The sequence below is a fragment of the Cyanistes caeruleus genome, chromosome 5 (assembly GCF_971803275.1).
Source record: "Cyanistes caeruleus chromosome 5, bCyaCae1.hap1.1, whole genome shotgun sequence".
Lineage (NCBI taxonomy): Eukaryota > Metazoa > Chordata > Aves > Passeriformes > Paridae > Cyanistes > Cyanistes caeruleus.
Window position 1 is genome coordinate 60,786,940 of NC_141705.1, and position 14,163 is coordinate 60,801,102.

At 38.2% G+C, this 14,163-nt stretch overlaps 1 protein-coding gene across 14 annotated transcripts in view; it reads right to left on the reverse strand.

Annotated features, from left to right (window-relative positions):
* Positions 1-14,163, reverse strand: part of GAB1 (GRB2 associated binding protein 1) — a 105,984-nt gene that overhangs the window by 39,554 nt on the left and 52,267 nt on the right. For 12 of the 14 annotated variants that reach the window (XM_086889749.1, XM_086889746.1, XM_086889748.1 and 9 more), the window contains one exon: positions 9,255-9,549. In XM_086889749.1, the coding sequence (XP_086745875.1) occupies positions 9,255-9,549 (295 nt within the window). Of the gene's footprint in view, positions 1-9,254; positions 9,550-13,810; positions 13,929-14,163 lie in introns of all 14 variants that reach the window. The other 2 variants (XM_086889756.1, XM_086889754.1) reach the window with 1 other exon arrangement.

A 14,163-nucleotide genomic window follows, 5' to 3' on the forward strand; every position in this document is an offset into this window, starting at 1 on the left:
ACTAACTATTGCACACAAAAAAGGACAAAAAAAAGAAAAAAGTCTGGGACACACTGATTTACAAAGACATAACAATGATTCATTCTGTTCCTTTCCTAACCTTTTCCTTTCAATTGTTACTGAATATCCAAGGTGATGCTGTCCAGCTGTCGGGAAGCTTTATGATATGTTTTCTGAGCAAGGATTTGGAGCCCATTAATGCCAATGGATCATTAGGGACACTTTCCTTCTGATAAGTTTATTTATCAGAATAAAGCCTAAAAAGCCTCATTTATTTTGACACAGATAACACTGGATAAAATCCCTGATCCTCCTACAGATCTTGTGAGGTTTGTTTGAGATTGGTGTTTGTGTGGTTTGGTTGAGGTTTTGGGTTTTCTGGGTTTTTTTTCAGCATATGGAGCATTAACTATTAAAATACCAACTTTCTGATCTGAAATCCATCTTCATACAGGCATTTTGTATGTGTTAAATAGCATGGGGTAATGCTAGATTTAACAATCTACTGCACTTGGCCTAAAGCACTTCATATTTGCTTTATGCATTGATGCCATTTCAGATTTGACTATGAGGGAAGCAGTAATGTTAAAACTTTCATCACTGAGCAAATGAAGGCTGTTTGCTTATCTGCACCCTCTCAAATATTCTCTTCAGCCACGTACTCCTGAAGCTCATATGAAGGGAAGTTTCTCTCTCAGCAGTCCATTATGATTTCAAAGAGTACAATCATCAACTTTCTGCACTTTGGACTAGCAGATTTTTAAGGAAGGGGTCATCTGCACACCAAAGAGCACTGTAACTCATTTGGTTTGTTCCCAGAGCTCAGACACTCGGACTGCTTTGAAATAACTGTGAGCTGGAAAAACAGCCAGAATATTTAACATGCAAATGAGTCTAACAAGAATCCTATTTTGTTTTTATAATTCCTGCGTTCAGTACAGCTAGAACAAGCAGCTTTCTCAAAACAGGGTGAGTGTTTTATCTTTTCTTAGTTGGCTTGTTATGAGCAGTTATAGGCTTAATTTTCACTAGAATTTATACTTTTTTCCCCATAACCATTTTCATATCTTATAAAATTAATGAGGTAAAAAGAGCATTTCCTGAACAAGAATAATGAAAAGCTCCTTCTTAACTATATAAAGCTTCTTTATTCCACAAGTTTCTATATATCCATATTTGTGTACAAACTAGAAAATTTGAGTGTGGGAGTTTCCATTTAGGATTGGGTTTGTATTTTGGCTTTTGTTTTGTTTTTTTTTAAAATGAAAGAAAAAATTAAATTGTTTTCTACTATGATGTACAGTCTCTTAATATTCTAATTATGCAAAAACTCAAAATGTTCTCATAGTGAACAAAACACAGAGGCCTCATTACAGCATGCATTTCTTTAAATGTCAAAATTGCAATCAAAGTAAGAAAATGCATTCTTTGCACATTGTAGATACAAATATGAAAACAGAAATGGGTTTTTTCCATTGCAACAGTGAATCAGCAACAGATGTGCAAAGGCCTGATTCTTCTATTCTTCTGAGATGTTTTGTTCCATTAATTTACTATAATGCAGGTGTTATTAAAATAACAAGTGGGCAACAAAATATCAGAGCAATAATTTTATGCAAAAATTCACAGATACAATAGTGAGAGCCATAATTAAAAAAAAAAAAAAAACACAATCAAAACCTTCATAACTTCAGCTGAAACCTTAAAATAATTTCTTTGTTTGAGAGATCTTGGAATCAAAGGGCCACATGTGCACAGAGCACAAGCATGTATATGCTGGTGGGCACTTGCTCTGTTCACACATCAACTTGATAGATGACAGCCAGATCCAGCCCAGAAGGGGTACAGACACATAAGCATGGATTTGGGTTTTGGCATTAAGTGATCAGCTTGGCCTCAATATGAAATCTATGCAGTAATGCTCCATACTGAACCTTTCTGCTACACCCACAGAAAGTCCTTCAAAATGTTCTAATGAAAACTTCCTATACATTTCATAAGTTTATTTTCTTAGTTTAATATAATCTCACAGTATCTCTCTCTGAAGATAAAAATTATACCCTATTTAAGGAATGAAGAATTCAGTTTTGCATATTATGTCAAGGACAACCCTGCCTCCTCCATCCAAACCAGAAACACAACCAATTGTTCCAGGTTCCATCACATGCTGAAGTTTCCAGCTTTCAGTGCTAACATCTAAAACTTACTATCCTAAGGAAGTCCTTACTATCTGCAGTTCATGTGTAATTTTTAATCTGCACATGTGGTTATCCATTTAAAATTTGAAAATACCAAAAGCATTTGCACTTGGAATTGACTCCCCCTCTCCACCTGCAATTTTCTTTTGATGACTATTAATTTAAAAGGAGAAATAAGAGAAACATCTGTAGCCCGTTCTCCCCATCTTCAGATGGCACACAGGCTGAGTGACATAGGAAAAATAATCAAGGAGTCCTGTTATAGACTGACTTCTGTAGGTGCTCGTAAAGAGAAACAGCACAACTCATGTTGTGAAAAGCTAGGGAATTCTTTTTCTTCACCAAAATGGCCCAGAGCTTTCTTTGGCGGAGCTTTGCTGCTTTGACCACGTGGTGATTTTCCCCAGCTGGGGCTCCAGATTGGTGCATGGACTCCAGGCTAGGTATCTCTGTGTTCCAAAGAGGCTTCCATCATTCCACATGCTGCCTCCCAGCACTTCATGACTCACGGGATAGCAAGCTGCAGAACACTTTTCCAACCCTTCTCCCAGCGACTCTACAGTAATGTTAATAGTACAAGAGGTGTCCAGCAGGAACAAGAGAAAATTAATTACCTAGGCATAATAGATTCAGTTTATTTTTCCTCAAGGAAAAACAGAATCACCTTCCATGAACTTCTGTTACACAGAGCTGTCAGCTTAAGTTAATTACCTCAAACACTCTTGATTAAGATTCATATCATAATATATATGTATATATTATGATCATATATATTTAATATAATATACCCCTGATAGTAAATTATTTTTTAAATATATGTATTTTTGCCTCACATCTTGTAAGTGAAGACCTACTACTGTAGATTTTGTGCTCTATTCATTGTCATCATCATCTCACTTAACCACATGTTCTTTTTCTGCACGATCTGAAGCAGAAGACTTCTTAGTCCTGTATACTGTCTTCTCTTTCTCCTTTGGATAACAGGCAATGATCATCTCAGCTTGAGCCACCAGCTACCAGCTCTATCAAACCCTTGATTATTCCTACACAGTTTTGCTAGAAAGTTCTAACATCATTCTTCACCATCTATCATCACCTTCCTCTCAGTAATTCCATCCTTAAAAAAATCGTATTTGTATGTCTCAGAGGCCATTATCCCCCAAACTTTACTTACTCAAAGTAAGCAATCAAAAGAGCCTTCACGAAAGAGATGCCTTTGTGCCACTATTCCTTCTAAACCTACTGTCTCACTTCTGTGACAATAAACCCACAACCCTTCTCTCCTAACGAAGAGGGTTTCTCTCCTAATGCTTAACACAGCTCTTTTGTTATTTTTTACTGCACTCCAGGTAATCAGTCACCCATCCTTCTGGCACGTCACCTTTGAGCCAACAATTCTTTCTAGCCAATCATATCTGAGAGATACAAAAATGCCTCATCTCCATAGTGCAAACTTTTTGGAATTTTTTTTTCAGTTTATTACTCTGTCCTTGCATTTCTCTTTATGCTCTTCCAGAGCCTCCCTTCCTTCATCTAGAAGCTCAGCTATTTCTCCTCACTTTTGAGCCCTTTAATGACCAAGATCTTGAATATTCAATATATGCTATTCGGATGGCGATTTTGCTTTGCCACGTGTGCCAGGCCCTGTCATTAACTTGTGAAAACTGCCAAAGCAGAACATTTTTATTTCTTACAAGCAGACCCTTCACACAGGAAGGGCACCTCTAATACCCACTATTTGTTTATCAAAGACAAGGAGTCAAGATGGGAAGGTGAAGTTATATTCATCCCGTCAGTCTCTGATATTGCACGCAAGCTGTGATCAACCTGCAGTGTACAGATTATCAGAATATCATTTTTAAAAAGCATGGTTACCCCCCAAAATTTTTTTTATTCCAAAGGCAAAAAGGTATGAGGGCATACACCAGATAGCAGCAGCCTGAACAGAAACTTTGAAAGCATCATGTGTGAAGCAAGCTGCAGCTCCTTCAATGTATGGTCCTTAAGATGACAAAAACTTTTTTCACCACATTCTATTGTTTGTGTAAATGTAATTGTAGATTTCAACATCTTGTTCTTCCCTTTTTTCCTCTTCTTCTCTACCTTGTTGTTTCTTCTGGTTTATTTTGCTACTGCTGTCTTTATTCAAATTAATACATGCAAGTAACATGTTTGCATTTCCTCTTTCCCCTGCTCTGCCAAGCATGCAATTCACTAAATTACAGAAACATGAAGCTGGATCACATATAAAACACTCATCACAGATGTCTTCTAAATTCTAGGGAAGGACTTTCACAGCCTGTGCTTAGATATCCTTCAAAGGGTTTTCTTTATCATTACATCACTCACGGAGAAAGAAACAAGTTCTCTCTCCAGATAACAACAGGTCCATGTCCTGCTTGTCACAGCTTTTTTTTTGAAAGTCAGTTCTTCCCTCAATATTTTCTTCTCAGGGAAAAAAAAAGTCCTTCAACCTTTCTTTTCATCAATCACATTTCAAAAAACATCTCCTCCATTTCTACTTTTCTTCAAACATTTATCCTCATCCTTCTGAAAGTTCACGTCAAAGTATTTCAGAGGACGTCTCCACAGCAGCTGGCACAAAACAGCCATTACCCATCAGGTCCATTCAGTTTCCCCACCCCAGACTGTCTCTCACTAGAGTTCAAAGCAAAACACTGGAGACACACTTTTGCCTTATAGTTCCATTTTAACCTCCAGGTGATCTATTGTATCATGAACTTACAGAGAAAATATGCAGTAAAAAGTGCAGTATGAAACTCGGTGGCAAACTCAAACCCAATGCTCTTGTGTAGCACCCCCTACCTTTGCACATGTGTTTTAAACAGAAAGATGCTACAGAAAGAAATGTTTCTTCCATTCAGCTTCCATTTGAAAACAAGAAGCATTAGTTGAAGAAAACATAAAACGTACACAGAAATTTATTTCTAGAAGTAAAATATTTAATTACCTTATTTAAAATAATAATTTTCTTATTTAAAATAAAAACTCCTTCCTGTTTGTCTTGTTTAAAATACCTAAATCACTGTGAAACTTTTCTTAAAAGAAAGTCCCTATAAAAAGCCAAATATTGCATATATCTTAATTGTAATGCAATCATTACAGATTACACTACACTATGATGCAACCAAAAATGTGAACACTCAATGCTTGTAAATGTGACTGAAAAACAAATTTATCTACTCTGTCCAAATACAAATGTAACACTGCAGATCTCCACAATGAAGAAATTTCATATGCATAGATCAATTTCTAGTTGGAAGGTCAAAACAAAGCAAAAAGTAAAAATGAGTACTCCAAATAATTTCTAATGAAAGAAAACAAAAGCTAAACTTTACTTCACAGGAATCGCTAAGTCTTTGCTATGTATGGAAAGGAGCAGCTCAGAGCTACTCTGAGCTTTGTTTTTCTGGGCTCTCTACAGTTACGAGCAATTCTTTCTCCCTCATTCATCCCTACACCAAAACAACAACTCCACATTTGTTTTCTAATAGTACTAGCCACTGCCATCTTGCAAATTTTTTCTTTATAAATCCAAGAAGGCAATGTTCCTGGATTTCCAAATGACCCCCAGCACAAGCAATGGGGCAGTGGTGTATCTAGATCTTGAGTGAGCAAAGGATGCCAATGACAGGACACACTCACAAACACAACCCTTTATCAGTCTGGCAAGAGACATTTTGTCCAGCTTCAAAGAAAACTATCTTCTCCTTCCACAGGCTAATAGAAAGATTGGTTATAGTATAACTATACTCCTTTTGTTTAGCTCCAGACTAAAATAATAGTGTGCTTTTACTGTCTGAACTTCACCTGTTCTTTAACTTCCCAAAATAAACTGCAGGTGAACACAGATTTTATGAAGTACATTTACAACCTGCTCTTCCATTGGCAGGAAAAATAAGAACTTGGCAATAAACACTCACCAACTGATTTTCCCATTTTCCTTTCTTTAAATTCTTCCACAATGCACTGCAAAGCATCACTAAACCCATAAAACACACAGTACTGTCAACTCTCAGCTGTGTGAACTAAAGGTGTTGGAATGATTCAGTCAAAGCTAAAATGACAAAGATGAAACATGCAATGAGAGTACAAATGGGGAGAAGTCATTGATACAACTGATTGAAGCAAAAACTCATTTTGTGAGGGCATAGTTACATCTCTCCACATCCATAGCAGTTTTCATCTTCAGTTAAATGACAGAAAACTAAGGGCTAACAATACACCAGCTCTCAGAGGAAAGGTCTGATGTCTCTCTGTTCTGTGCAATGGACATGTGCTCCTTTGTGCTGTGCCAAAGAGTTGCCAAGTGAACATATTTCCTCCTTAGATTCCAGATTCCCAGTTTGTCCCCAGAAACAAGGACTTCTGCCCACAGCTGCAATGGTGCATTGCCCCCCTGCTCACTCCACTCTGGAACACAGGGACGCCTGACAGGCTGAGCACTGAATCCCATGGCAGTCACTCTGGGACATGCTGCGGGTCCTGGATGTCCTCAGAATGCCACAAAAACATGCTGGAACTGTCAAAAGAAGCACCCTTCCCTGAATTTGCTATTAGAGTGGCAATTCATAGATGAGGTTTACACGACAAAGTTGTAGTTCAAAACTTCAATAAGGAAAAAGAAAAGGGTCTCTTCTTCAGGACACTACACTATTTTCCAGTCACTTTTGAAGATTTGGCTGGAGCAAGGTGATGCAAGCCCCTTTTTCTCCTTCACCTCCCTAAATCCACAATCCTGCAGAAAGCAGGGATTTAATTCTAGCCCCTTCAATCAGGCATACCTTATGTATAACCCTCTTACCATTCCTATTTAATCTTTTCTTGGAACTCTGCACAGAGCTACAGCAAGTCATGTAATCCACTAATCTCCAAAAGGAATGCAGGAATAATAAGTAAATAAATAAGAATGGATTCAGAACAAGAAATGGCACAAGGTATTTGCAAGGAATTAAACACACCATCATGTTTCCTACAAGCTGCCTTCTTACAGTATCTGTTTTGGTAGGATTAGAGTTGGATAGTGCAGAACTGCAAGTTATTTTTCGTTCGCTTCAGCTGATGGGGGGTGGATTTCTTTCCCCCCAAGTTTCAAAGCAACAGAGAAATGTTAATATTAGAAACCTGACATTTTGCACTCATTCCTGCTTGCATAACTATATGTTTTTATACCAAATGGGGCTCCTTTGATAATTATGAAGATCTACCACTGTGCATGATTTTATCTAGAGGTTTTTCCTGTACTCCCAAGACCTAACATCATGCAGAACAGAAGAGAATCATCCAAGTTCTATGGTACACATAATTAGTAACAAATTCTACTGGTTTTGTATGACTTGATATTTGGTGAGGAGAGGAAGCCACCCACTGAAATTATTTTTCTAAGAGGGGGCTGCTAAGAGTTTTCTCTGTGCTTAGCAAAAACTAATAGTTGGCTAGCTCTGAGAATTGACAACTTATTCAACTATCCAGAAGCTGGATCTGCCTCTGTGAAATGCACATTTTAAAAACAGGCAAGCCCAGGAAAGCTCTCTCTTGCTTCTGGCTTTGGAAAAGGTAACTGGGTGTTGGTGGGGCCAGCCCCACTCTGCCCACGGGGCCTGGCAGGGCCGGGCTGGCCCCCAGCAGCTCCCAGGCAGGGGATGGGAGGCTGCAGGGTACCAGCCAAGGCTGGGGCAGGCCCCCTCTGCCACAGCCCACACGGCCCCAGCGGCTGCCGGTCGGAGAGGGGGAAGCCATTGACCCACAGCTGAAATTAAAGGAAGCAAGGGCCAGAGACCAGCCACGCAGCCAGAACGGCCAACACCATTCCCGCTCTGGCCGGGCCCCCTGAGATCTTGGCACAGCCTGGCATGGCCTGAAATCCATCACTGTAACTGCTTCAGCCACAGCCCAGCAGAAACCATTATGACCATCTGCAGGCCTGGGCAAGATATTAATTCTTTCATGGCACCGATGAAACTTGCAAAACATTGATCCTCTCTCTTGAGTGAGAGAAAAGGAGAGAGTGAAGACACACAGAAAAACAACCGGAAGACACTAAAGTCAGTAAAGAGGGAGTCAAGTCCCAGACAGAAGAATGAGGAGATGCCTTAGTATTGGGCTGAAAATTCTTTTGGTAAGGCCATAAAGATGGACTATAATACACTAAAATATCTTTTAATTCATGAGAGAGTATGGAGGGATGGAGTATTCAAACTGTAAATGTGAGCAGAGGCATCCATAATGAAGCAAAGCAGATGTTGAAGTAGCTGTGATCCCATGAGAAGCTTAAAGAGAGAGATGAGAGTGATGAAGACCCTTTGCCCCCAGGGAGAGAAGGAGACCTCTGCTCCCAGAGAGTAAGACGATCACAGAGACAGATTAAGAGAACCTTTGCTTTTAAACAGCTCATTCTTAAAGTAATACCCCATAAGTTAACATAGCCCATTAACTCAGCTGTGGGAAGGCTGTGAAAATGGGATGAACTTCACGACTGCAGATTTTCCCAAGCAGGCTTTAAAAGCCACGAGAGAACTGTTTCTTGTGGAGAAGTCTCTATGGCGCAGCAAAAGAAAACTCCTCTCCCTACAAGAATTGATGAAAGACTACTGTAGAGGTGGCAATTGATTTAAAATCCCAGATTTTGTCTCTACATTGTCAGTGGGAAAGGAAAGCAGTCAGGCAGGGGAGGAAAAGTGTTCTGAAGGTTTTATTCTGATTCTTATTATTGTTTTAGTTCTGCTAATAAATTTTTTATTTATACCTTTTAAGTATTGCACCTGCTTTGTCCTCCTCCTAATTCATATCTCACAGCAAGAAAGGAGTAAATAATTCTAGTACGTACACTAGTGATTTTAGCCAGCGCTAAACCCATTACACAAATTCTGAGTATCTCCCTCTGCTCTGCTTACTTTTTTTCAGGGTAACAAAGAAGTTTCAGTGCCAATACACACAAGTTTTAAAACATATGCCAGTTAAAGATAGTCATGCAATCTTTGGAACATTCTTCACATGTAGGCACTGCACTTTCTCAGAAAAAGCAACAGAACTTACCCTCATCTGTAGGGTTGAACCCACAGATATCACAGATACATCGAACCCACTTATTCATCTCCTCCTCACTGTCTGCTACCAAATAGAAAACTCGGTCTATAGTGTTGATATCAAAAATATAGCTGTTTTCAAACTCCTTTTTGTTGAACGTTAATCCAGCATCCACTTGTTGACACAAATTTAAATCAATAATACGGATAGGCTTCTTGGCATGGTCATTTTTGTAGTATTCCAAGACATCTGGATCCCCGGTTAAGCGGCCGCTCCGAAGCACAAACCATCTTCTCTTCCATGCCTGGAAATTGGGGAGAAAGAAAAGGGAGAAAAATTAGAAGGAAGAAATCACACTTTAAGACCTTTTATGCGTGGTTTCAGCCTGGGTTGAACCAAGTACTTGTACTGATACTACTGATAAAGTAGTTCAGTTATTATACTAAGAGATTACATACCAAATACCCACATTTAACACTATTTAGGAATTGTTAGAGAAGTGGACTTGAGAATTAGTGAATTTGTATTTTAAATTTTGTATCTTGGCTTTGTTTGAAGCAAGTGGATATATAAATTAAATCACTGTTTACAAAATGAGAAAGTATGAATACACTAAAGAAAAAAGTGGGGTGGGGACCAGGAGAGGGGGAAAAAACCCACAAAAAGGGCTTCTGAAGGAAACTCTCATAGGCATGGAAAAGACAAAATAAAGTATGTCTTTAAGTGCTGCACGGTGTTTTGTTTCCAATATCTGTTGTTTCAGGCTGATGTATTTTAACTGAATATTTCACGGATACTCAACAATAGTGACCTGCATTTAAAGAACAGACAATGCTCACACTGTACACCGACCTCGATGCCAGGGGAATTCTGCACTCAGAACCTCATCATATTTCTACAGTAGTAATTCTTACAGAAAAAGAGCAACATTATTATTTTTTTAAACTTACAGAGAAATGGGGATGGAGACAATCACCAAATGTTATAGTTTTACCACACAAACCCAGTCTTTGAGAAGATCCAGAAGAAATGAATTTGATAGTCTGATACCAGCCCTCCTGATGCTGCAGAAAGAAGCTGGTCTAAGAGAAAAATGAAAGCAAAATTTCTCATTCTCTAAGTAATCCTCAGCTGCCTTTCATCCTGTGGGCCTCCAACACCTGCCATAATTCTCATCAAAGACTAACTCAATCCATACAACCAAGTTCAACATACAGCTGTCTTGCTGCTTCCAACAACATCTTTATTGCCCCACTTGGATGCAATTTGTTCCTCAGCTCTACCAGCAATACTATGCTAGTAGATTTTTTTTATACCCCAGTGTCAGGGTACAGCAGAAGAAACCAGACATATTGCTATTGCTCACTAGGAAAGCTGCACTGCTTTCGCACTGAGAAATCTGAAAGCAGAGCCCAGACACAGTGTGGAGCCACCCGTGTCATCCATTTGTTCTTATACTTTTCAGCAAAGTTTAAAAACAAGGTAAATAAGTGCAGTAGCCACGCCACTGTGCATTACACCACAGACTCACACCATTCCCCAAAGCACCCCACTTTAAACTTCTTTAGGATATCCTTTGGAAGGAAAAAAAACAAAAAAAAGTACAAAAAAAAAACAAAAAAAAAAAACCAAAACAAAACAAAAACCAAAAACGCAAAACCAAAACAAAACAAATTAGAACAAAAAACCACCATAAAAAACGCTGAAGAAATGCATAAATAAAACAGGTGAGTGCGTTTTCCTTCGGCTAGCCCTGGCTGTGTGCTAACCAAGGAAAGGAACAGAATCAGCAAGGATCCCAGAAGGGGTCAAGATGTGTGATGTCCTTTAAACACTGGGACAGCAGCTTTGAAAACAAGACTTTCTTACTGCGTATTAGTGAAAGATTCAGAGACATTTTTGTAAGGCACAAGAGCGCATTCATTTAATTTTTTGTAGGTGCTACCTTCTAACAAACTAGTGGAAGGAGGACAAGGAGCAAGAACTGCACCACCATCTCCCCACTCTGATCAAGTGCCATCAGCTTTGCCCCAGGGACACACAAAACCCTCACTGTGAAGTGGGCATGCCTTTTTGGGGTATCAAGCTTAGAAAGCTATTATGAAAAGATAATACAGAAGACAGGAGAAATAGTAAAAGGACAGACAGCTTACTTAAGGCTTGTGATCCATTCTCCAACTACCAAAGCTCTAAAAGTTTTTTGATTTTAAGATAACGTGCATACTTTACAAAACAATTGTATTTATTGTAGTTCTGAATAATAGCACTTATTTTTAAATGCTGAACTGTGTGAATCAAGTCAAAGTCCCAAGCAACTATTTTCATGGTAGCAATAAGTTTAACTGGGTGAACAATTAAAATGAAGAAGATGTAATAGATTAAACCCCTTCAGTTTAGATTTAAAATGTGAGTATATCCTAGCAGCACAGTTGGATAAGCACCATTTAACAGTGACCCCAAAACATTAGCAGAGTTTGTTTTGTTTCCTGCTTCCAAATCAAGTGACAACTTAGATGCTGGGATAACAGGAAACTTCAGTAGAGGAGCTTCTCTCCAGGCAAGGCTGATCACAGATAACTTCTACAAACTGCTTCAGAAACAAGCTTTATCTTTAACCGCAGCCTTAAGTCACTCAGATGAAATTTTCAAAGCAGAAATCAGAAGGAAAGAGATTAGAGATAGGAGAGGAACAAGAGCAATTGAGAAGCATGATGCGTTTTGTCTCACAGTTTGTGCTAAAACAAAACCCCATGCAAAACAACTCCATTAACTCTGCATCAACCAGGCATGCCTCTTCTAGAAGTTTATTTCTAGTACTGTGTTAGGGAATGAGAGGTTCTTAGCAATCCTGAAAATTTCTGTTGAATATTAATGAGTAAATAGGACTCTAAAACTGAGAAAAAACACTGAGCTAATTTCCTTTGAGTCCTTCAGGCTACAAAACAGCAACTCTTAAGTATTTAAAACATTGAATTTAGTCTGCTAGCACCTGCTACTATTTTTGAATAGTTTTCACATAGTGCATATGCGAACATTTATTTCAGTCCTACAGTGAGTCACACTCTGAAACTGGCACAGATTATATTCAAAACCAAAAGCAATTCCATAAACTACACACTAATAAGGCAGATACAAAGGTTCTCTGGACTACAGTACAAAGCACAATTTAGCAGCAGAATAAAGCTTAAAGCTAGACAAGTGAACTGACATCAGCACCCTTGCTAATCATGGTACAAAAGTGCCTCTATACTTTGTCAAAGTGCAAAATGAGCTCACATAAATCACCCTTTGTTATTTGAAAATATCTGGGATTCCTAAAGCTTGATCTATTTTTAACATTTCAGCATTCGTTGCTGCAATGAAAGCTGTACACTGCCCCACCGAAGTAGAGAATATTTTGCTATTTATGTTATATGTAAGGAAGAGCTTCTTCAGCAACAGCTTTCCAAAGAGCAATGTCTAAAAGAGAGTGCACATGTGCAAATATGTACTTATGCAAGTTTTTCAGGTTTTTGGGGTTTTTTAGCCCATTCGGGCATTTCTGTTTGAAAATCTCATGTTTTCTCGTACAGAAGAGCATACTAAAAACTATTTCTCATAATCACTCAAAAAGATGCAACCAATTTATGTCACAGGAAATTTAAAGGTACCAATTATTTATCTGTTACATAACTGATGTTACTATCAGCCATACATTATCAAACCCTGGTTTTCTATGCTAGAAGTCAACTGCTTTAAGTTTGAGAAGTCAAAAAAATAGCCAGAATACAATTTAAACATTTTGTAGTTATTTAATTCTGGGAATAAATTTGAGTTTTTTGTTTTGTTTTTTTTTAAATGAAAGATTCACTCAAATATATAAAATATGTTATTAATATAAATAGGGTCTAAAAATATATTTTATAACTATACTAGCACTTAGTCACTAAATACTGCTTGCAGAGCAAATACCTAATTCAGAAGAAAAATGGCTCCTTTTATAAATGCTGTAAGGCAGACATGGTAATCAAGTTCACCAAAAGCCTGTGTAGGCTTTGTAAACTATTACAAAGCACAGCTTAAGTTTTGCTGCCTTTCCCCCGGTCTAAGAAAGGCCTTGTGTGCCTCTCAGTTTGTTTTCTCCTCTCGGCTGCACAGCACATCAGCTGGCCTAACACAGGACACCACCATGCCTGCCAAACATTGTCCTGCTTCTGTCATGAGACCATTGCATCATGAGACCACCATAACTACAGAAATGAGTTTGTTTGCTTGCTTTTGAGGAAGGCTGAAATGTGACACACTGTTCAGAAATAGAGCATCAAATGATCAAAGGAACAGTAGAATTCTGTATTTTTCACATAGCATTTTGAGTAAGTTGCAAAGTAAAACCAAGACATTCCTATGATTAGGGATTTTTTTACTAAGGTACATGCAAACTGCTGACTTCAATGTGAATGAATGAACTAAAAAATTGACAGAAAGCATCATGCAACAGTGTTAGGGTTTAGCTGGGTTTTGGCATTTTTTTAACTACTGCTTACTACTCTATGCAGTACACAGAATTTACAATATATTCTACTTACAAGAGGTATTCATGTTGAAGAAGTTGTAGCTATACTTTCCTTAATCTTTACATTTAGGGATTATTTTCCCCTCCCCTCTCCTCGTATATACTCAAGATGTACCTCATTCAGCTGCTGCCTGTATTTCAAACACATAAGAAATAGAGGATGTATATGTAAATGGAAAGGGAAAGGAAGGAGGAAGGGGAAGGAAAGAGCAGATAATTTAAATTTATATTTTTAAAAGAATTTAACCTTCCATTTAGATCTCCTTAAGCTGTTGCTCAAGAGGCCAAAATGATTACATGACGTGTTTAAGTAAAAGCTTAGAGATATTAAGTCAGCTTTTTCTGGTATCTTTTTTACAGATTTAC